We start from the raw sequence: 22,589 nt of genomic DNA, 5'->3' as shown, positions 1-22,589 counted from the left end.
TCATGGTCATTGTGTTCGTGCGAGACAGAGGCACCAGAATGAGCCTTTGTACCATTGGTTATCATTACCAATAACAAGTGCTACTGGGATTTAGTGGAATGTTCCTCCACCTCAAGTTTCTTCAGCATACAGTTCTATCCAAATCAATAATTATGCTCAGAGGCATGATGCACAGTGTTTATTGTTCATTGTGTCCCTGTGAAAGGGGGACATATTTTCCTGTTTCTCCTTATTTGCACCGGTAAGAAATGTACATAGATCTGTCTCCCAGTCAAAATTACAAAAGTGAAGAAAAATCAAGTAGCACATCCTAACCCAGGTGCACCATCTCACACCAAACCAGCCTGCATGCTAGCCTTCAGAGCATGTGTACCTTCCGACTCCAACCGGTCCAATCCATAGGTGACAGCTGCGCTAATCCACCTCACAGATGGAACGACAGTTCTCCTTACAGAAGATGCCATCAAAGCTGGAGTTGCCAGGGTCGCAGTTCTGCTGGTCAGCTCCTCCACTTGCATTCTCATTCCAGCGAGGGTCTCGGAGGGTTCGGGAAGAGCAGTGACTGCTTCCTCATCTGAGACAGTGACCAGGTCTGTTAAGACGACTGAAAACAGGAAGCATAAATACCCACCACGATAATTATTGCAGACCAACCCTGCTGCATTAGTACCAGTAATTATTGAAGAATTCATTCTTAAAGGGAGGCTTAACTTTAAACAAAAAGGAATTATTAAATTCCGTTATCATTTATGCACAAAGCTCTCTCTGTACGATGGTGCAATGAATGAAACCAGTATTCCCCAAGGGACAGCTCTCTGAGTGTGGCAGATCTCCTGTAACAAGCCTTCCGTTAGTTTTACTTTATGTTGCTTCTGGGGATGCCAGTCACTACACTGAGACAAGATCAGAGCACTTCAGAAGCACAAATCAAGTTACGAACCAGGAGACAGATCTAAATGTTTATTGCCCAGATAAAATATTAGGGATGATGAACTTATAATTAAACTCTAGCATCAAATTAATTACAGTGGAACTCTTAGAAAGAAATTTTTTTTTTAAGAAAGGAGACTTTTTTCCAACCGAACAACCTCACTCTGACCCAAACGGCAGTTTTCACACTGTAGAACACCAAAGCAAAAGGAGACTCCCAGGCTAGATTTGCCATTGGTGGTGTTTCATTTTAAGTGGTTTCTATTGTATTTATGCCTTGGCTGGATTTTTAGTTAGTTTTGCAGTACTAGCTTGGTCTGAAGGGGAACCTAGACCATGCTCTTTGCAAGGGTGACGGAGTTTCTGATGCAGTGGGTGTGCACTCCCTGGCTGATGCCAGGAGGAATTCTGGTTAAGGTAGCAAGAAGTCCTCCTGCAGCTCTATACCACCCCCCAGAGCATGCTTCTGCGGGAGCCAGAATCAAGCCCTAAAGGCTTTAGAAGGTCTACCAGGAAACCAAGCAGATACAGTAAAGAAAATCCCATCAAATGCCTGCCAAAGAAAGATCTTTCATTAATTCCCCACAACAAAAGGCTAGTAATTAGTCTCACATCCCTTTGGCTCAGTCCCAAGGAAGGGGAGACTGTAGTCGTATTGTCCAAGGAAGAGCTCCCAGCTGCGCTAGGGCAGGTGAGAGGCACATCCCTGCTCACTCTCCATCCTTCCCCAGTCATTAGTTTGTGGGTGAGATTGTCAGGAGCGGAGTCCTTGCTCTTCCCCCTGCACCCAGAGCCACTACTGAGGCAGCACTAACACAGAAGACATGGGCAGTTCTTACAACCCTCTGGGCCCCTGTGTGGCTGCATTAGGGGTAGAAATAATCTGACACATCTGACTCCCATGAACTCCAACTCAGCTGCCTTTGATTTCCTTGCCCATAACGCTGCCAAGAGGCCTGCATCCCCTGACACATATAAGAGGAGTGGTGGCTAGAGAAGCAAGGACACAAACCACTTAGGGACTGGAAGACTAAAGCCAATGCCTCTGAAATGAACTGGCAACCAGGGAGGAGCACAAGGATAGGGTGCTCCCTGAACTCTCACTCACCAAAGCCAGCAGCCACCTTCTGCTCTAGCTGAAGTTTCTGATGTCATTCTGCCCCCTCCCAAATCACCATATTTAAACCTAGCTGTGGCTAAAGCATGTTATAGGATGGTTGATTCTTGCTTGTGAGAAGAAAAATCAGTTATGTTAGAGAACCAGGTTTTAGTCTAGGTATCTACCAAGGTTAAAACCTGGTTCTCCAATATGATTTCAAACAGGTTTTTTTCCCCAGTCACAGTGGCAAGACAAAAATATGTTACAACATAGTTTGGCCATAGCCAGGTTACACAAACATTGCGATTTTTGTAGGGTAGCCAGGACCCCAGAACAGAACCAATCCATGGAGAGGAGGAGAATACACCACAAATAGTCAAGCAGGGCAAGCTTGTTTTGCAATGAAAATAGTGAACTGATAATGTGCAGCAGGAGGCATCTGAATTAAAGTTGTTTCTGGCACAGGAACAACAAAACCAGTAAGATTATTTATCTTAAAGAAAAAAGTAAAGCTTGTAGAAAAATGAGAGCAGAAAACCCTACCTTCGGCATCTAGGGTTTTTGCAACAGACAAATGGGTGGCAGTAAAGGAGACAGTGGCTGAGTGTTCTGACTTTTTCGACAGCTGGGCTACATTAGAAACAGTCGGTTTCAGGGTTGCCCCCTTGCTTTCTTCCTCTGTCACGCTTGTGTCACTTGTGGTCTCGTGTACAGCACAATATGCTGGTGTCATGACTGGCAAGGTGGCATCAGTTTCTTGACTGGCTGTCATCGTCTCTTGAGTAACACCTATGGCAGTAACGTTTTTCAGCTTTGATTTTGAAAATTATCACTGACTTCTTGTATGTTAATTGTCTATCCAAAAAAGTTAAGAAATTTAAAGCAAAAAGGAAGAGGTAAAGGAAATACTGAATGGGAGCAACTAACGGGGTTTTTTTCCCCCCTATCCTATAAGGGTCCAATTCTGCAACCCTTACTCCACATGGAGGGCCCTTCAGATAAATGCATCTAATAACTAAATAAGGCCATGAGCCTGCAATGAGCTATGTGAGGCACTCAGAGCCGGACTGGAACCTAAAGCGCTCTTCAGTGTGAATGAGGTTGGCAGAATCAGGCCCTAAGTGATTAGTAAAAAAAAATCAATAATCAGCTTTCAAAAATGTATAACCCCCCCAGTTCTGGAAGAAGTACCTTCAAAAAACACATCACCACAGGTATTATTTTTACACATTACTAACTATTATTTGAGATAATCCACAGAGCAATAAACAAAAGGATCCAGTTTAGTGCAATAATTCACAGTGACTGTACAACATAATGAAGTCTACGATTTTGTCATGGAGGTCGCAGAACTCACAGAATTCTTGACTTCTAGAGACCTCCGTGACTTCAGCCCACAGTGGCTCAGACCTCCCCAGGGGCCCCACTGCCAGCAGCAGCTGGGAATTGCAGGGCAGGCAGCTGGGACCCAGGAGCTCCAAGCTGTCAGAGGCAGCGCAGGTACACTGCAGCTCCCGGCCACTGTGGGCAATGGGGATACCCTACAGCTCCCGAGCAGCAGGTGGTGAGGCCACCAGGAGCCCTGAGCTGCTGCCAGTGGCGGGTCCCCTACAGATCCCGGCTGCTGCAGGTGGCAAGGGCACCCTGGAGTGCTGAGCTGCAGCGGGGGGGACCCTGCAGCTCCTGGCAACCACCGCTAGCTGGACCCCCTCACAGTTCCAAGCTGCTGTGGGCATGGGGGGGCACCCCGCTGCTCCCAGCTGCTACAGGTAGCAGGGGCCCCTGGATCTCCTAGCCACGGGCAGCAGGGGACCCTGAAGCTCCGAGCCCCCACAGGTGGTAGGGGCCTTCTGAGCTCAGAGCCAGGGCCCCTGCAGCTGGTGTGCGTGCAGGTGGGGCCTCCACAGCTCCCCATTTTGTCACACATTTTTAGAAACAGTCATGGTCAGGTCACAGGCTCCTGGGAATTTTTCTTTATTGCCCGTGACCTGTTGGTGACTTTTACTAAAAATATGCAAGACAAAATCTTAGCCTTAAATGTAATGGATTAACAAACTCTATAAAAGCAGAACAAAAACAAAAAAATTGTCTTTGTTTTGTTTTCCAGGCACAGAGTAGGGTGTAGAGGTTTTTTGCACCTCTTGAGGTAGGAAGGACTCAGCACAATGTGGTTCTACCTCATGACTAGGGTTCCTAGGCACTACGGTAATACTAAGAAATAAAATAATAATAACAACAAATAATAGCAGCAGCATCCACTGTTCATTGCATGAAAAAGCACTGTTGCACTGTCTCATGGAAGAAATCTGTTTTCTTTCTCATTTTCAGTTTTGTATGGTTTAAAATACTCTTCCACGTCAGTGGCACATTGGTTGTTCTGTCTAGTTCCTCTTGAATATAAATACTACAGCTGTGAGGAACTGCTGTGCACAGAGCCAGGGAAGGCATAGACTACCTCTGTGCATACCTTGCCCATACAGTTTTCCCAATGTGACTCAATTCTAACCTATAACCAGAGCCTGGAGCTCTCTGCAAGCTCACAAACTGCCAATGAATCTGAGCCAGATCACAGAATTCTGAGCTGTCTGCAACTTCTTGAGCAGCAGCAATTGCTCCAGGACGAAGAGGCTGAAGGTCAACAACTCTTCCATTCCCACATCATCTAAGACAACATCAGTGGCTCCAGGCCCTCCGTTACCTGCTCTTGCTGTTCCAATGGAAACATTGGACTGAGCATTCAGATTCTCCAAAGTCACAGGCTACAGCTAAAACTCACTACAGGAACAGATGTACCTGCTTGAAGATGGTTCACTGTGTTCACACCCCCAGCACTTGAGTTTAAGTTTACAGCCATCCCACAATTTAAAGACAGGTACTACCCTGGAAACCAACTGGAGTTGCACTTGCTTACACCAGGTCTGAATTTGGCCCATAGACTGAATGGTCCCAGTAGGAGCTCTGAAGTTCCTACCTTATGGAACAGTGAATGCAGGAATACGCGCACACACACACACACAAAAGGAATAGTGTCAACTTGAATTTTTTACTAACACCCCCCCCTGCCAAATTTTTGATAGTATATAAATGGTGTCCTCTGCACAGAAATTTTTAAAAGTCTCTTTAAAACAAACAGTTTCTTTTTTCTTTCTCCTCTCCCCGTGATGGTTATATAGAGAGCAAGTTCATCAGACACTCGGGCTCAGCCTTAACCCCCATGTGTCTATCTGCTTCAGCTTTGCTGCTTCTGTTACTGGTAAACATTTTCTCCCCAGGGCATGAGGTAGAGCAAACATATCAGCTCAGTGCATGACAGTGATCTCACCTCAGTGTGGGAGGTTTGAACTGATCATCAACAAAAAAGTGAAATTGGTTAAACATTATGAAAAACTTCCTAACTGTCAGGGTGGTTCAGCACTGGAATAAATTGCCTAGGGAGGTTGTGGAATCTCTGTCATTGGAGATTTTTAAGAGCAGGTCAGACACACCTGTCAGGAATGGTTTAGATAATGCTTAGCCCTGCCATGACTGCAGGGGATTGGACTAGATGACCTCCCTTTCAGTTCTACAATTCTATGCTTATACACGAGGTGCTGTCAAAAACTCAAAATGCACAGAAAAAGTATATTTAGTCATTTCATTCATTTCTAGCAATCTTAGCTGTTACTCATAGCTATAGCAGGCACAAAAATGTATAACAGCAGCCCTTTAAACATTTATACTGCAGATGCAGGATAGCCTCTAGCTATAAATCAAAGCCATCTTTATTCACCTTAGTTCTTCGATTTTAAGGAGACATATGAATAACAAAGGTGCTTCTCCCAATACTCAGGTTGGAAGGCAAGCGTAGGTTTTTATTTCGATGTGGGTAGGCAAGTTACCTTTTAATGAATTTCCCAGGGTAAGGAAGATATTTGATTTTGTGTCTGTCATAGTAACAGCCTCTGGCCATGACAAGGAGACACTTTTCCTATCATCCATTGTGACTGGTTCTGTATTTTCCTTTGTGTTTAAAGCAGTCACTTCAGCTTCTGCCAAGGGACGTGTGAGATAAACAGAAGTTTGGCCAGCGGAAACTGTTGGCATCATCTCCCCCTGCATTGACACCTGTGCTGGCCCAGAGTACACGTTTTTTTCTAGTTTCATGGTTGTTGCACGTGCAGAAGCTGTAAAAGGCATGCCTCTTTTCACATCTTCATCATCCTCTCCTCCTGTTGCCCAAGGAGGTTCCGCTACCACATTGTTCTGTTTTTTCTCCTCATGCTTTGAGCCTCTTACCTGATTTATAGTTCCTAATTTTGTATCATCCCAATCATCACTCAGTACAGAGACAGCTGGAGCACCTGTGACAGCATTAGCTGCCACTCCTAAGCTTCCTTGCCTGCTGTCTGTTTTTGTTTCCAAATGTAGGGAGGCATCAGTGGATACAAATGTCTGTTTCGCAGTGAGGACAGAGGCACGGGCATCTGTCAACTGCAAAGGGCTCCCTACATTTGGCCCCAGTGTTCCAGGCTCAGAATCAGCTGTTTGATGAGCCAAAAGTAAAGGGCTTGTGGGGTAGTCACTCACCACTTCTAAGTTTGGGGTTCTGCGATGCAGAGTGGGCAATTCTTCATTACTAAGATGGGGTGTAGCTGAAAGCTCAGAACTACCATCTGCCTTCTTCCCTTCTTCTATAGCATCCATCCTAAAAAAGTGATTATCCAGGTCACTAATAAAACTATGTCCTGCCTCTGTGCTACCCCCTACTGTCGTCTTGAACACAGTACTACTGAGCACATCAGCCTCAATGTCCGGATTGAGAGTAGTCAGTGCTGTAGTTAGCATGGCCTTCAATAGCCCATTTTCACTCGATTCTTTGCTTGGTCTAGTGGGACTGAACTCACTTTCATCTGCCACAACCATTGACACTGTAGGGGGATAAACATCGAGGCTCTTACTGCCTATGAAAAGATTATCACTAAGACTTGCGTGTTGCATTTCTCCTTTAGCAGTGAAGATCTTGTTTAATGAAGTCCCAGATGGCTCTGATGACACTCCAGATGGCTCTTCTGAGACAGCAACACTGGTTGATTGCTCAGAAGGGCCTAAGTTATTTTCCAAGTTTTGCATTCTCATCCTTTTGTCTTCTAGCCCATTCCCTGCCAATGCAGTTTGTTGGACCTGTACTGTGTCTTTCTCCGGTTTCTGAAAGGTTAGACATTGCAGGCTGGTGGAGCTGAGCAAGATGCTGCATGTGACCATGCAAATGTGAAATCCTATTGATCTGCTCATATCGGAAGAAAGATGTGCACAGAAGTGTGCAGAGTTGATCCTTTCAGAAAATGAGTCCTAGGAAAAGAAAACACAATATACAAATGAGTCACTTTTACATGCTTCAAATTAACATATTAAATTAAGATAAATGCAGGTAAGTGGGTCACCTTGACAATGGGACAGGTTAATAGTCTCTAAGGTAATTTGTGGTGAGGATGCCAGTCAGGAACAGACACTACTTTTTTTCCATCCCTGCTATAAAAACGGCCTATTTCACTCATTCCTGCTGCATTCTGGGTTTCATTTTATTCCTGTGTGCTCTAGTACCTAGAGACATATACTCCAGAGTTCTCAGCAGTTTTGACACTGACACACTCAGCATACAATATATACCTATCTTGCAGGGTATGATGAAGATTAACCAATTGGGCTCTGATCCAGCAAAGGACGCAAGTATGTGTGTAATATTAAGCATGTCGGTAACCCCACGTACTTCAGTGGAACTGTTCCCATGCTTAAAATTAGGCACATACTTACGTGCTTTGCTTGATCAGGCCTTAATGTATTACAACCACTTTGAAGATATAAAATGCTACCTCAGTGCTAAGTATCATTGTTCTCCCAGAAACAGGATACAGTGGTGAAATATACTCTGGATATTTGGTTACAAAATTTCCTGCAGACTATCAGGCCACATGTCTATGTATGTATACACATGCCCACCATGCTGTGTGATAGAAGAGTAATCCCAATATGACCTATTGAAATATAGATATTTTATATATACACAATAGGCAGAGCAGGTAGTTCCGCCTATTTTGAAGGTTGCCAGACACTTCCCTTTATCAGACCTGTATTCAGTCACTTATAACTTTGCCAAACTTTAACCATTTGGGCTGACATTTGACATGCCAGGTGTCTGCCTCAAGATGAATGTTTTGGGAAAATTTCAGCCAAAATGGTTCTGCTGTTTCTGACAATGATGGAAAAATGCATTGTTTTCCCCATGTTAAAAACATTCTGTTGGCTTTTTCTTTGAGAAACTCTAGCACTCTAAGGCTTTGGATCAGGAACGTGAAATAGAGCAGGAATTGGCCTCTGTGTCAGGGATGTGCCTTTTGCTGGCCCCGTAAAAATCCACCCTAATTTGGCCAAGCTATAAGCCTTTGAAAAAAAAATTGCAATTTGTATAAGCTCAGTAGAGTCTCCTCATATTTTAGCTGTTAAAAATCTCTAAAGACTCGGTCCTCACTGAGCACGCTAGCCTCTCTCAGCTCCTACAGTTGACCAGACTGTACATGGTGGGACATCCCCATAGACTGAGTAAGCATGATCCCTCCAACTTGGGGCTACAGGGGCAAAACCAGGGCCAGCTCTAGGTTTTTTACCACCCCAAGCAAAAAATTTGCTGCCCCAAGCTCCGAGACCGCAACTGCCCAAGCCAAAAAAGGATGGCCAGAATGCTGCCCCTGGAATTGTGCCGCCCCAAGCACGTGCTTGCTTTGCTGGTGCCTAGAGCTGGTCCTGGACAAAGCTGAACTTCCCCTGTAAAGGGTGATCCAGGCAGGGTTGCTGGAAAAAATTTTATAGTGGGGATGCTGATGATGGAAACCAGGTATTTTGTGTCTGTTAATACCACTTCAAGCCAGGGGGTGAGGCAGCAACCCCAACATCCTTTGTTCCTGCACCACTGGCTCCAGGCCAGGATGGGGCCAGGGACTGGAACAGACAGTAGGGAACCTCTCTCTCCTGAGTTCTCAATGAGCCTCTGCTGGCATCCAGGGAACACAGAAGAGAAAGGTGCCTGATTCAAATGCAAAGGGGACAAGAGGCAGCCTCAGAGTAAGGAGAAGAGTAGATTGGGAAAAGGAGTCTGGTGATACTTGGACTGGAAGTGGGCAGGGAGAGAAAGTGGAACTGGCGGGGCAAGGAGTCTGCAAGTAGGAGATGGGTGGAGGGGAGGCTGTGACTGGATAAGCAAGAAGGCTGGGGTCCTGTGGAAAAAATACTATATAGTCATGTAATTATCATCATGCATACATCCAAGGGGGCTGCATGAAGATTGCACAGACAGCCCTAGCTCTTGCATTTCCTAACTTTTGAGTGATTGACTTTACAACCTTAATAATGTTCTTAACATAGTATTTTGTGGTTTTATATATTAAAAACACAGACACACTTGTACATGTGTATATCAAATGGCTAGGGCAGTTGGTGGCGGTGCTGAGATAGCTGATTATTATACTAGATTGGACTGTTACCTTATGTTCCCTCCTCTCTCCGTTGTTGCATCCATCTATCGTGTATCATCACTTGTTAAGCTCTTAGGGGCATGGACTATATTTTTGTTTAGTATTTTTGTGTACAGTATAATAGAGCCATGACTAGGGTTGATAGATGCTACCACAAGACAAATATGTAACATTACTCATACTCCACCAAAGGGAAAAGTAAAAAAAACTAGTTAAAAACTAGTTAAGGATTCTTAAGTGCACAGACCACTAACACAACCATTAAAAAGCCAGGAAATTACTAGTTAAATTCTCAGTCTATCTTTGCAATATAGAACCATGATCGCCTTCTTCACTTTACATCACCTACATCCACCACCATAAAACACACGCCTCTCCCTTCCTCCCACCCACACTCCTATAAGGACGTTTAAAACAATCAAGGAAACTGAAATGATTCTAAGGTCTAAAACATTCCTTGAAAGCCAGTGCTGACAACTATACAAGAGTAACCTTACAGATCTTACAGTATTCTGAAGCATGCATTTTTAATTTTAGAAAGGATACCACAATCCCCAGTATTGCCAACCCCCAACATCCAAAAATCATGAGATTGCCTTACAATTCATGAGAGCGTTTTTAATAACACATTTGGAGATCTTTTTATTTGCCTTCTGGTTTTTTAAGCCTCTATGGTGCACTCACATCACATTTTCAAGCTTTTCTTTGCACACATGAGGGCTAGAAACTTTTTTATTTTAATTACACAACTTTGTTGAGGTTCTTACATATTCACATGACTCAGGAGCTAGTGCTTTAAGTGAAACATCAAATATCATGAGGCCTGTAATAAAAAAAAAAAAATCACAAGAATTGACAACCCTGCTGAATCCTCACTTCTCTTTTCCCATCCTCCACCTTTCCTCACTGTCTGGATGGCAAAACACCTTCCCTGTTCAAAATCTGAGGCCTGAGAATGTTGTAATCTAATCGCTAATCTAGCAATCTAATCCCTTAGTGTTTTCCAATGACTAAAAGATGCACCAAAGTATATTGTGTAAATTAAAAAATCAATAATGCCTAATGGCAGGTGTCTGCCTTTCTGCATGAATACAGGTTATTTTCACCTCATTCGCCCCATGGCTTGCCAGTTAAGATTACTTGGAGATCGTGGAACAGTCCTTTCAAAAGATTTTTAAAAGGAAATTTGTCTCAAAATGCAGCATTTGTAAATAAACACATAAATAAGATATAGAAATATTTCTACGGACTATAAAAAAGGTCAATGGAAATAATTTGGGGGGGGGGGGGAAAAAATCAAACAAACCTTCCCTTAGAGTGCTTGAAACTCAATTTTTGTAGCTTTGCATTAATGCAAGAGAACCCGGAGATGAAATTGACTAGAAACCAATTGCAAAGGCATTTTCAGTGTGCTCCCTGCAAGAAATTCAGAAAGCGAATATACTACAATAGCAAAAAGTAAATTAGATTTGTAAATTGTTTTTCAAATTTAACCCTCTCAACCTACGTCTACACTATGAGCAAGGGATGGGATTCCCTGCTCATGGACACACACTCATGCTAGCTCTCATCAAGTTAGTGCGAGTATAAATAGCACCGGTAGCCATGGCGAAGGCACAGCTTGAGCTGTACTGAGTACCAACCCGTGGAGAGCATGTACTCAGCATAGCTCAGCTACGCCTCTCCTGCTGCTACCCATGCTACCACAGCTACCCTGCTATTTGTACTCACGCTAGCTTGCACAAATATGTTTCTACAAGCAGGAGAATCACACCCCTAGCTCGCAGTGTAGACATAGCCTAATGCACTCTTTGTAAAACAGGTAAGGGAAGGTGTGGGGTAGGTTTAATATACATCTTTTAATCTGTGTCCCTCAAATTAATTATATTATTTTTACAGAAACTTTTAAAATTCTTAATTTATTTACTTAAGAACATAAGAACGGCCATACTAGGTCAGACCAATTATCCATCTAGCCCAGTATCCTGTCTTCCGACAGTGGCCAATGCCCGTGCTTCAGAGGGAATGAACAGAACCCGCAATCATTGAGTGGATCCATCCCCTGTAGTCCACTCCCAGTAAGTGGGAGTATTAAAGTGAAGTGGGGTTTTTTTTTCTGTTCCCCCTTTCCACTACCAGCACTAATAGCACGTAACTGGTTGATATGCAGTGCTTGTTTAGTATTATCATAATTTGCATTACAAAAGTACATAGAGTTCCCAACTGAGATCAGAGGCTTGTTGTGCTAGATACAGTACATACACAGTGAGAGACAGTGCCCCTCACCTGAAAAAGCTTACAATCTCAACAGACAAGGCAGACAAAGGGTAGAAGACATTATCATCACCACTTTACAAATGGGAACAGACACTCAGAGAGTCTGACGTGCCCAAGTCACACATGAAGTCTGTGACAGCCAGGAATTTAACTTAGATCTCTTGACTTGAACAGGGCTCTGTTGCAGGCATAGTAGCACAGAGCTCATTGCAGGATGGGGGCCTAAGAATTTATTAATGATAGCAAGGACCCATTTCAAAGAAGATTAAGCAAAGCTTAAGGCCTGACTTAGCTTAAAAAAAAAAAAAAAGGCTGGATTGGATTTTGCATCTAAGAAGCATTACAAGTATCCCTGTGGCTATCCTCTTAAATAAAATAATGTAATGTATTAAATAAATTAACAGTGGAAAGCTTAAAGCAAAGCCAATTCAGGTTTTAACTAGTAATCAACTGCAAAGCAGTTCATTGTTTGTGCTGCACTGTGCCATGGACCTATTTGCACATATCCATTCTCTTTTCTGGCTGTTATAGGGTCTATCTATCCTACAAACATGTTGAGTCAGGGGACCCATGCACAACTTCGTTAAAGTTTGCATTGTTGATTAGGACCTAACCACATCCCCATAACTGGACTAAAGTAAAGGCTTTTTGTTCACAGGGTAGAAGAACAGACTACAAGAATTTTTCCAAGTCCCACAAACACTTTGAATGTCCTCAAGTCTTGCCAAAAATATCCCCTTTAGGCTGACACCTTCCAGGAGAAAGGAATTTAGAGGAGGAATCAAAATCAGGCTCCTTGTGGAAAGCTAGTTACAGCCTCGACTATGGAGTCACTGCTGTCGTTTCATCATACAGGAATCAGGGGGTTAAAACAGTCCCAGCAACTTCTCCAGGATTGCTGAGCAACAGTTAGTCTGGAGGGAAAACCCAGCTCTTCTCTTTGAAGAGGCACTGGTGGACCATCATAACAGAGAAATCACTCTTGGAGGCAGTGGGGCAGTGTAAAATGAAAGGTTTATATCAGTTGGGCTGGAAGAAAAAGGGAAGGAAGCAGGAAGGGGCTGATCATAGCAAGGGAAGTGAGCTGACGGAGATTTGTGCTCTAGTGATCTGGGAGTACAACTAGAAGCCAGGAACTCCAGAGTTCTGCTCCTGAAACTGACTTTATCTCTAGCCTTGGGTGAGTCACTAAACTGGAAAGTGTAAGCCATGTCAGGAGCTCTCGTGTAAACAGGCCACCAGCTGCGGCACTGTTTTAAGAACAGTGTTGATTAGGCTTTCTCTGAGGCAGGCTACAGCACCAGTCCTGTGGTGTGAAGGCAATTATCACAGCTGACTAAAATGGATTTTTTTTTCCTCATAAGTGAATCTCAATACGTGAAGAGTCAATTTTTTTGTTTAAGAGTGATGGCAGGTTCTGAGTTACCATTGTGAGGAAGTTCTTATTTTATATTGAAATTCAGCTTTGAGAAAGTCCCTTCCCTCTAATACAACAGTTACTTTCACACAGCAGGGCTGGGGATGGCAGGTGGGGAGTGAAGATCACAGATGACTTCCCCATTCAGGAAAGTCACCCACTGCCTAGCCAAAGAGCTGGTGGATGTGTGCAATAAACAGCAAATAGCTGTCAGAGAATCACAGAAGCTAATGACAGAAAAGACCTATTAGGGGATCAAAGCTTATCCCCTGCTATTATGTAATTGTTCCCTACAATATATTTTATAGCACTTTGTCCAGTCCAATTTTAAATATCTCAACTGATGCAGTTTCCACAGAAAACTGTCCTTTCTGCTATTTTCTGGCCTTTGGTAAGTTCTGACCATATTTTCCAATTGCAAACATTCTGACAGGGGATGAGCATCAAGCTTTTAGACACCTGAATAAACACAATTGCCCTGATGGTCCATCTTCCATGTCGCAAGATTACGCTTGTGCTCTGAAGTTACTGAAGGGACTGCATGTGTCATGTAGAAAAAGCACAAGAGGATTAACAAGTCATCAGCTTCAGACAAATCACTGGATGTCCTTTGTGGTACACAGCTCTCCACATCTCTGAGTGCAAGCTTGATTATACCAGCTTTGCCCAGTTGAATGGTCAACAGGGTGATTCATCTGCTGACTGGTAAAAAGAATATGAGAAAAACTCTGGAACTCCTCAATATAAATACGAAAATATGTGCAAAACACACAGTAGAGTCATTGCCAGCAATCAAATTCCATAACACTGGAGTGCTAATGCACATTGCCCCCAAGGCTTTACCCACTATGATGGACACAAAAGACAAGGGATTATACATATCAGTGGTCTGACATTACAGAATTCTAACTCTTGCCATATTTTTTATGGACAAATGCCTGTATTTCTCCTCATGCTAAATTATTGCCAATTCAGTTTTCCAATACAGCACACTCTGAACACCTTTCATTCCCAGTTAGTTCAGATAAACAAACCTCAACCAGCTAGAACTATCTGGCCTGCTCTCACAGCTGACAGCTTCCAGCCAGATTCCAAGGAATAAAACAGATGTGAAAAAAGGAGCCAATAACAAACGTGCCCATCAGATTCAGCAAGAGGGTGGAACAAGACTATCATTCTGCCACTCATATGCAATCTACTGCTTCCCTATGGATAAATTCACTATGGCATCAAACATGATTCATTGAGAAGCCAAAATGTCTTTAGTTTTCCAAGAAACAAACTCCTTTATTTACCACTTCTATGCAGGCATCTGCCCTAAAAAGGACGAAAGACCAAGCAAAACAGAACCTCCATATCCGTCATCTATCTGCACTACAATGGTCCAGGCCAGAGACATCTCAACCCTCCCTTCTCATATTTCCTAGGGTCATTTGCGGTTTTTAAATGTATATTTTATTGCAGTTTTTGTCTTTTTAAAAGAAATGGAAAAATAAAAGGAAAACAGCACAGTATGTCTCATATGGTATCATTCTCAAACAGTAATATTATCTTGTTTTGTCAGTGACTACATATGATGTTTAGATATTTATCTATACAAATCCTTAGTTATCTCTGTATATCTATATACAGATAGATGGACAAATATGCAGGGCAACTTCCACACCTCTTCTTGAAGCTTCATTCTAACAGCTATGTGCTCTCTGCTTCAGGGATACTCTCTTTCTTCATTTCAGAGTCATCATTCTGATCACTCTGCTTTTCGGAGTCTTTCCAAGGGTGCTGGAACTAGAGGTGCTGCTGCATCCCCTGGCTTGAAGTAGTAATAAACACCAAATGCTTGGCTACCATAGTATCTATCAACAGCACCCCCGCTATAAAAATTGTTCCAGCACCCCTGAGTCTCTCCAGCACACACACCTCCCTATGCATGCAGGTCCTGGTTTACTCTCCTAACATGATCCCTGTCAACTGATGAGCTCTCTCACGCGGATGCTAGACCTGTTCTCTTTAAGCCAAGTTCCTTCATATATTGGCTCTTAACAGCTCTGTCCAAACTGTCACTGATATCTAGGTGCTACATACACAAATTAAAAAGCATACCACCTCATCTGACACATGCAACCATGCAGGGCACCCCATGCTACTACTCATACAGAGGCCAGTCCCACCATTGCTTGACTGCATGACTGATAATGAGCAGGATAACCTAAGTTTGACCATGCTAATAAAAAGCTCAACATCTCCATTTGCTTTCTACACCTTTCATGTTGATGCTCACACCATACTACAATTGAACTGATGAGTTTCCTCTATGTTCATTTTCTTTCAAGTGATCAGAGGAGGGAGGAGAAGGTATGGGGAAAGCATGAGCAGAGACGTGTTAAATTACAGCTGAGATAGAGGGTGGGCAGGCTGGCTGGAGACAGCTAGCAAAATATCAGTTGTTGTTTTGGACTTGCTACCACCTTGTTTCATGCTGAGGAAATCTATCAATCATAAAAACTTACCTGCCACGTAAAACAAATCTGCTTCCTTGGTACTTTTTTATTGTTTTCCTTACTAATGAGCAGTAAAAACTGGAACTTTTATCCGACAACCATCCTGGACCATTATAAATTCAGATAAAATTAGAATCTAGATCCAACCCACCTCTGGTTTTACAAAAACAAAGTACGTTTCTCAACTCATCTCTGCAAATTACAGAAGCCGTTTGTGTTGAAACAAAGGGTTTCCTCCTCACAGTCTATATTCTTATCTTACTTGACCCTGTGGTGGTCTTAGAGACAAATCTGCCTCAGGAAACAGTACCTGGTATCGGTGCATGGCAGAATAGGATTGTATATTATTAATATTTAGCACTTATATAGAATTTTACATTTTCAATGTACTGTACAAGAACTAGCTCATTTTCAGAACTTGCTGTAAATTAGGTGAATATTATTATATCTATTAAACTGTTAGGGAAACTGCAAAACACAGAGGTTACATACCATCCCCAAGGACATACAGTGAGTCAGTCACCAGAACTAATACTTTCCATCCTTTTTAAAAATGCTTTTGCAGCAGTAATCCGTGCTCTTCATGGTTTTGTACCCAAACAGCCAAGTTGCAGAATCTACCCCATAATAATGCTTTGGTGATCCCATAGTTATTTCCAGAGCAACAGACTGTGATGTTATAAACACAGGATTGTGATTTCACTCCTGCTAAAGGAGAAACTGGGCTCTGAGGGGAAAGCATTTTTAGAAACACAAACACCTCTGGCAACACAACAATGAGGGGAACAAAGGAAAAGACCAGCCGTGTCCATTTCTTTTCCCAGCATTCTCTCTCCCCCACGTCTGCTGCTGTGCAAAATCCCGCCCGCAAAGGGAGCATAAAATGTAACTGAGATGACAATGCAGGGTAATCCAACAGCTGTGTTCACGGTGAGTGACAGGCCTAGCATGCGGTGACAGCCGACAATCTGCACTGAGGACAGCAGCTCCAAGGTGGGCAAGAAGGATGCAAAAATAAAAACTATCCTGACAGTCTCCAAGTGCCAACTCCTTCCCCTCCCCTCCCCGCTAATCCCTGGCACTGGGCTCATTACAAGCCCTAGACATTCAGTCAGCATCTACACACAATAACAGGCTAAGGAGGAAGCAGGGAGGTTCCCCACTCCCCACACCCCTAGCCAGGTCTCTGATTAGTGGCCATTCCGAACAATAGCCTTGTTTCCCTGGGCAGTGGCAGAGGGAAGGGGGCACCAGCCGCCAGCCTAGTGTAGCCACGCCAGAGCATCCTCGTCTACAAGTCAAAGGATCAGAGAGCTCTGCCTGAAGCCCATTCCACGGGCAGTTTCAGGGGCCAGGGGATCAAAGAGGAGAAAGGGGCGACAGCAAAGCGCTGGCTGGTGCTGGGAACTCGCTGTGCCCGTGAGAAGCGGGGAGGGGAGGCGGAAGAGAGGAGCCCCCCCCCCCGCACACACCCACCCCCACAAAAGGAGGCCAGAGGCAGCAGCCTGCATGGAACACAAAGGAGGCTCCGCAGCGCTCCGCCGCCGCCGGGCATCGCACGGCCGCCCGGGCCCGCTTCCTTGCGCCGGATCACGGCATCTGGGCTCTAGGGAGCCTGTCAACCATCGCCCCCCGGGGCAGAGCTCCCACCGCGCCCCCAGCCCCTGCGATTCCCAGCCCCGCTGCAGCGGGCTGCCCCCTGCCCGCCTCTCACCTGAGCCCCGCGCGTCCCTTCGGCCGCGCCCCGCGCCAGCGCTCAGCATCCCGCCGCCGGCGGCGGGGAGGAGAAGCGGGGGGGGGGAGCCCGGCGCTATTTATTATTCATGAGGCGTCCGTCCCCGCTCCAGGATTGGGCAGGAGGCAGAGGCCGGGCACGCCCCTGCACGGCGGTGCCCAGCGGAGCCGCCTGCTGGCGGCCCTCCCCTTCCCGGGAGGCGGCGGCGGCGGCCCCCGCCGGTGCCTGGTCCCCCGGCTCCCGCTGCGCAGGGCGGCCATGGCCTGGCTGAAGCGGCAGCACCAGCCGCCGGGGCCCCCCAACACGTGCCAACTCGCCGGCGGTTCCGGGGCTGCGCGCGCTGGGGAGTCGCTCGGGGGCGCGGGTTAGGGGCGGGCTGGCCCCTGCTGCACGGAGGGGTCGCTGGTGTAACCGCGGGTGCGGGGACAATTCAGGGAGATCTCCTCCCCCGGACACGCTGCACAGAGTCTGAAGAAGGGAGCTTTTGGGAACCAGCTGGGTGGATTGCCTCCTTGCACCCCACTCCTCTTACCCTCGGCCTGTTGCCGGATAAAGAGGAAGTCCATTATTTTTTGTCAAGGTCCAAATTTCTTAGTCAAGGTATAGTCCAGGTTCAGACTCCAGAGCAAATAGCAACAATAATAAGTAAATAAAAAGATTTCAGGGTCTGTTCAAAAGTGTCTGGCTGTCTAGATTTGGCCTCCTGAAGTAGGTTCCAGGATAGGAAGAGGAGCTTTCCTGTCACAAGAGGTTTCAGAGTAGCAGCCGTGTTAGTCTGTATTCGCAAAAAGAAAAGGAGGACTGGCGGCACCTTAGAGACTAACAAATTTATTAGAGCATAAGCTTTCGTGAGCTACAGCTCACTTCATCGGATGCATTTGGTGGAAAAAACAGAGGAGAGATTTATATACACACACAGAGAACATGAAACAATGGGTTTATCATACACACTGTAAGGAGAGTGATCACTTAAGATAAGCCATCACCAGCAGCAGGGGGGGGAAAGGAGGAAAACCTTTCATGGTGACAAGCAAGGTAGGCTATTTCCAGCAGTTAACAAGAATATCAGAGGAACAGTGGGGGGTGGGGTGGGAGGGAGAAATACCATGGGGAAATAGTTTTACTTTGTGTAATGACTCATCCATTCCCAGTCTCTATTCAAGCCTAAGTTAATTGTATCCAGTTTGCAAATTAATTCCAATTCAGCAGTCTCTCGTTGGAGTCTGTTTTTGAAGCTTTTTTGTTGAAGTATAGCCACTCTTAGGTCTGTGATCGAGTGACCAGAGAGATTGAAGTGTTCTCCAACTGGTTTTTGAATGTTATAATTCTTGACGTCTGATTTGTGTCCATTCATTCTTTTACGTAGAGACTGTCCAGTTTGGCCAATGTACATGACAGAGGGGCATTGCTGGCACATGATGGCATATATCACATTGGTAGATGCGCAGGTGAACGAGCCTCTGATAGTGTGGCTGATGTGATTAGGCCCTATGATGGTATCCCCTGAATAGATATGTGGACAGAGTTGGCAACGGGCTTTGTTGCAAGGATAGGTTCCTGGGTTAGTGGTTCTGTTGTGTGGTGTGTGGTTGCTGGTGAGTATTTGCTTCAGATTGGGGGGCTGTCTGTAAGCAAGGACTGGTCTATCTCCCAAGATCTGAGAGAGCGATGGCTCGTCCTTCAGGATAGGTTGTAGATCCTTGATGATGCGTTGGAGAGGTTTTAGTTGGGGGCTGAAGGTGATGGCTAGTGGCGTTCTGTTGTTTTCTTTGTTGGGCCTGTCCTGTAGTAGGTGACTTCTGGGTACTCTTCTGGCTCTGTCAATCTGTTTCTTCAGCAGGTGGGTATTGTAGTTGTACGATGCATGATAGAGATCTTGTAGGTGTTTGTCTCTGTCTGAGGGGTTGGAGCAAATGCGGTTATATCGTAGCGCTTGGCTGTAGACAATGGATCGAGTGGTATGATCTGGATGAAAGCTAGAGGCATGTAGGTAGGAATAGCGGTCAGTAGGTTTCCGATATAGGGTGGTGTTTATGTGACCATCGCTTATTAGCACCATAGTGTCCAGGAAGTGGATCTCTTGTGTGGACTGGTCCAGGCTGAGGTTGATGGTGGGATGGAAATTGTTGAAATCATGGTGGAATTCCTCAAGAGCTTCTTTTCCATGGGTCCAGATGATGAAGATGTCATCAATGTAGCGCAAGTAGAGTAGGGGCATTAGGGGACGAGAGCTGAGGAAGTACCCAGAAGTCACCTACTACAGGACAGGCCCAACAAAGAAAACAACAGAACGCTGTGGGGAGGGAGCGGGGACTGTTACCCCCAGCCAGGGAAAGGAGGGGAAGTTGTGCTTCCTGCCAGTTTCCCCCCAGCCCTTCTGTTAACCCCTGCTTCTACTTTTGTGACATCAGTGGGCTTTAGATCAGAACATTGCTAAAAAGAAATACCTTAAGTATATAATTCACTGACAGTCGGTTTCTCTCAGTCACAGTGTCCTGTTTCCTTAAACTTTCATTGGCACTCAAGTCATTGTTAAAAGGAAAAGTATTTTTGAATGTACTGCCGGCAAGTTAATGTCACATAATAGTTTTGTGGCCTCAGCAATTGGCAATGGCGGTCAAAGTGATGGTGGTGGTTTGAGGCAGCAGCCAAAGAACTATCCTGAGGGGCTAAGGAAACACTTTTCATAAAGAGAACTACTCTTGTGTGCAAGCCTTGGAATATGATAGCTTTTGTTAGAATGAAACAGTGCAGTGAAATTGTGGGCAATAAAAATGAAATGTAATTTGTCTTACAGTGTAAACATTCTGGGCCCAAACCACAAAAAGTGAATCCAACATGAAATTGGTCTTGCCCAGAAGTAAACTACAATTTAAAAAATCTATTCTCTTTAATATAGCAATGCTAGTTGTAATCTGCGCAGACACTACATTTCGAATTATTCCCATACATATTTCAATGGTAAACATCCAATTAGTCCCTTCCCGGTCATAAAATAAATAGTCATCCCTCTGAGCCCACACATGGTATGTTTTCCAGTTTTGTCATATTCTTGTTTTTACACCTTCTTAATCCCAGTATACAGGACAACTGAGTCACTTCACCATTTTCCTCACAAAAATGTTCATGTGGTTAGCCAGGACCAGCTTGAAGCAGGACAGCTGATTGCTTGATGCCCCTTTGTAACTCCCAGAACTCTTGGAATGATTTTCCAATCCACTCCCATTTCAGGGAGAAAATACCCAAGGCCCAATTCTCATTTCTAGCCACAGAGCTAGAGGAAAAAGCCCAGTAGAACTTCCACTGTTTGGGATTCCCCAAGTGGTAAGACTGTCCTACCTCATATTATATGAATCTAGCTCTGCTTCATTTGGATATCCCCAAAGGAACCTGTGCTCTGCTCAGAACCCTCCTAAGAGGTTCTCTTTCTTGATGTAAAAATGCAAAGAGAGACCAGGATCAAAACATTAATTTACCCTAATTTAAATTCATACAATCACATGACAAAAGACAAAGTCTTGGCCTTGTAGCCTATTGGTGCACTTTGCCCAGCCATGGGACTTCTTTTTAGTCTTGGAGTCACATACATTCAGCCATCGGGCACTGGGAGTGGTGAACAGACAGGCTATATTAGCCCAGTGAGATACTTGGAGTGGCTCAGTATCCAATAATAGCAAATTTGTCAGGCTTTCATAGGGGTCCCAACCAGTCTTCCTTGGCATAGCGAGGATGATGACTCAGATTTGAGGCTCAGAGATGGGATGTGAAGTACCCTACCAAAAAGTTTGCATTTTTTTTTTAAAGGTAGGTGGGAGCCCTGGGTGCTCAGCAGCTCCAAAAGTTGTGCCACTTTTATTTACGTCTGTGGATTGAGGTGTGTGACTTTTTAGGTACTCGGTTTTGAAATATTTGGGATAAGTTTTCAAGCACTCTATGTGGGTTCAATAGTACCACTCCATTTAACATTAATAAGAGTCATACAGCTAAACCCCAAGGCTTCCCTAAGAATGTCAATTAAGATTAACTTGCTTTGGCACGATGTGTCATTTTCCTTTTAACATTGTATTATTAGTCTTTTGAAGCTTGGTATGTAGGACAGGGGTAAGATATCCAAGTGCTACAGGAAATTGACAGATAGTTCATATTCAGCTGAGTTTGGTTTGTTTTTTTCAGCATTTTATTCCCGGAAAAGTATAAATGAGTACTGTGTTTTGGTATTCATTGCATTGATTTTATGCCTTTTAATAGATGTATGAAAGGAAATGACTATCTTACAGAGCTTAGAGCGAGGACCTGGGAGTCAAGACTCCTGGGCTCTGTTCCTGGGTCTGCAACTGACATGTGTGACCTTGGGCAAGCCAATTAAAGTGTAGTTCTCTTCTGGAAAGTGACTATGTAAAAATGGCACCTTCTTACTCAGCAGATCTGTTCTGAGTGTGTATTCCAAGTCATAGCTGCTGATTTTAGTGACAAAAATAGGTTTTTACTGCTTTCTTACTCCTTTGAGCATTGCAGAGCCAACTGAACTGAGACGGTGTGAGCTGGAGTCTATTTCTTCTTGGGACTAATTATTAAATTGCAATCACCAGTGGAGTTGCACAGGCATAACGTAGCTTGGACACCCTTTTAATTATTGTTAGGGATGATGAAAGAAAGAATTCAAATAGATTCTCCTGACTGGGCTTGATATCAGGTTAAGTTTACAGGACTGGCATTTAGACAAAACCCCCACATCTATTTACTTGTAAAATGAGCACATTTGAAATAGACTATGAATTCCATGGTACACTTTTCAGTGTGGAGCCACACTTTAAACTCTCTCTTCCAATCTGTAAAATGGGGACAGTACTCTCTCGTAGAGAACCAATTTAAAGTCCATGGTATTTAATAGCAATGACAGCTATTTAATGAGAAGTATAATTCCACTTAATGGAGATGCTTCCAGGTAATTTAAAGATGAATTGCAAAGCAAAAATCCAAACTGAGTTGTGCTGAGACTTCTGTGCTGAATATCCCCAGTAACTAATCTGTCAGTCATTTAACACAGAAATAAACGTTAACTATTTAAATGTCGCCTTTACCCTCTGTGAGTTCTTGTTGGTATTTCCTTACTTACTTAAGATAT

The 22,589-nt window shown here is 44.3% G+C and overlaps 1 protein-coding gene across 5 annotated transcripts in view; it reads right to left on the bottom strand.

Moving 5' to 3' along the window:
- ARMH4 (armadillo like helical domain containing 4) overlaps positions 1 to 17,653 on the bottom strand; it is a 114,030-nt gene extending 96,377 nt beyond the window's left edge. For 2 of the 5 annotated variants that reach the window (XR_006282083.1, XM_043516588.1), the window contains exons 1-4: positions 17,444 to 17,521; positions 5,908 to 7,357; positions 2,573 to 2,818; positions 374 to 604 (exon numbers count right to left, since the gene is read on the bottom strand). Coding sequence is in view for 4 of the 5 variants with exons in the window: in XM_043516588.1 (XP_043372523.1) it covers positions 374 to 604; positions 2,573 to 2,818; positions 5,908 to 7,300 (1,870 nt within the window). In the remaining variant the exon portion in view is untranslated. Of the gene's footprint in view, positions 1 to 163; positions 605 to 2,572; positions 2,819 to 5,907; positions 7,358 to 17,443 lie in introns of those variants that run through there. The other 3 variants (XM_038407084.2, XM_038407085.2, XM_038407088.1) reach the window with 3 other exon arrangements.
- Positions 17,654 to 22,589: the final 4,936 nt, after the last annotated feature.

The sequence above is a fragment of the Dermochelys coriacea genome, chromosome 6, assembly GCF_009764565.3.
Source record: "Dermochelys coriacea isolate rDerCor1 chromosome 6, rDerCor1.pri.v4, whole genome shotgun sequence".
Taxonomy (NCBI): domain Eukaryota; kingdom Metazoa; phylum Chordata; order Testudines; family Dermochelyidae; genus Dermochelys; species Dermochelys coriacea.
Note: the sequence above shows the minus strand (reverse complement) of the source record. Positions and strands in the feature narration are given on the sequence as shown.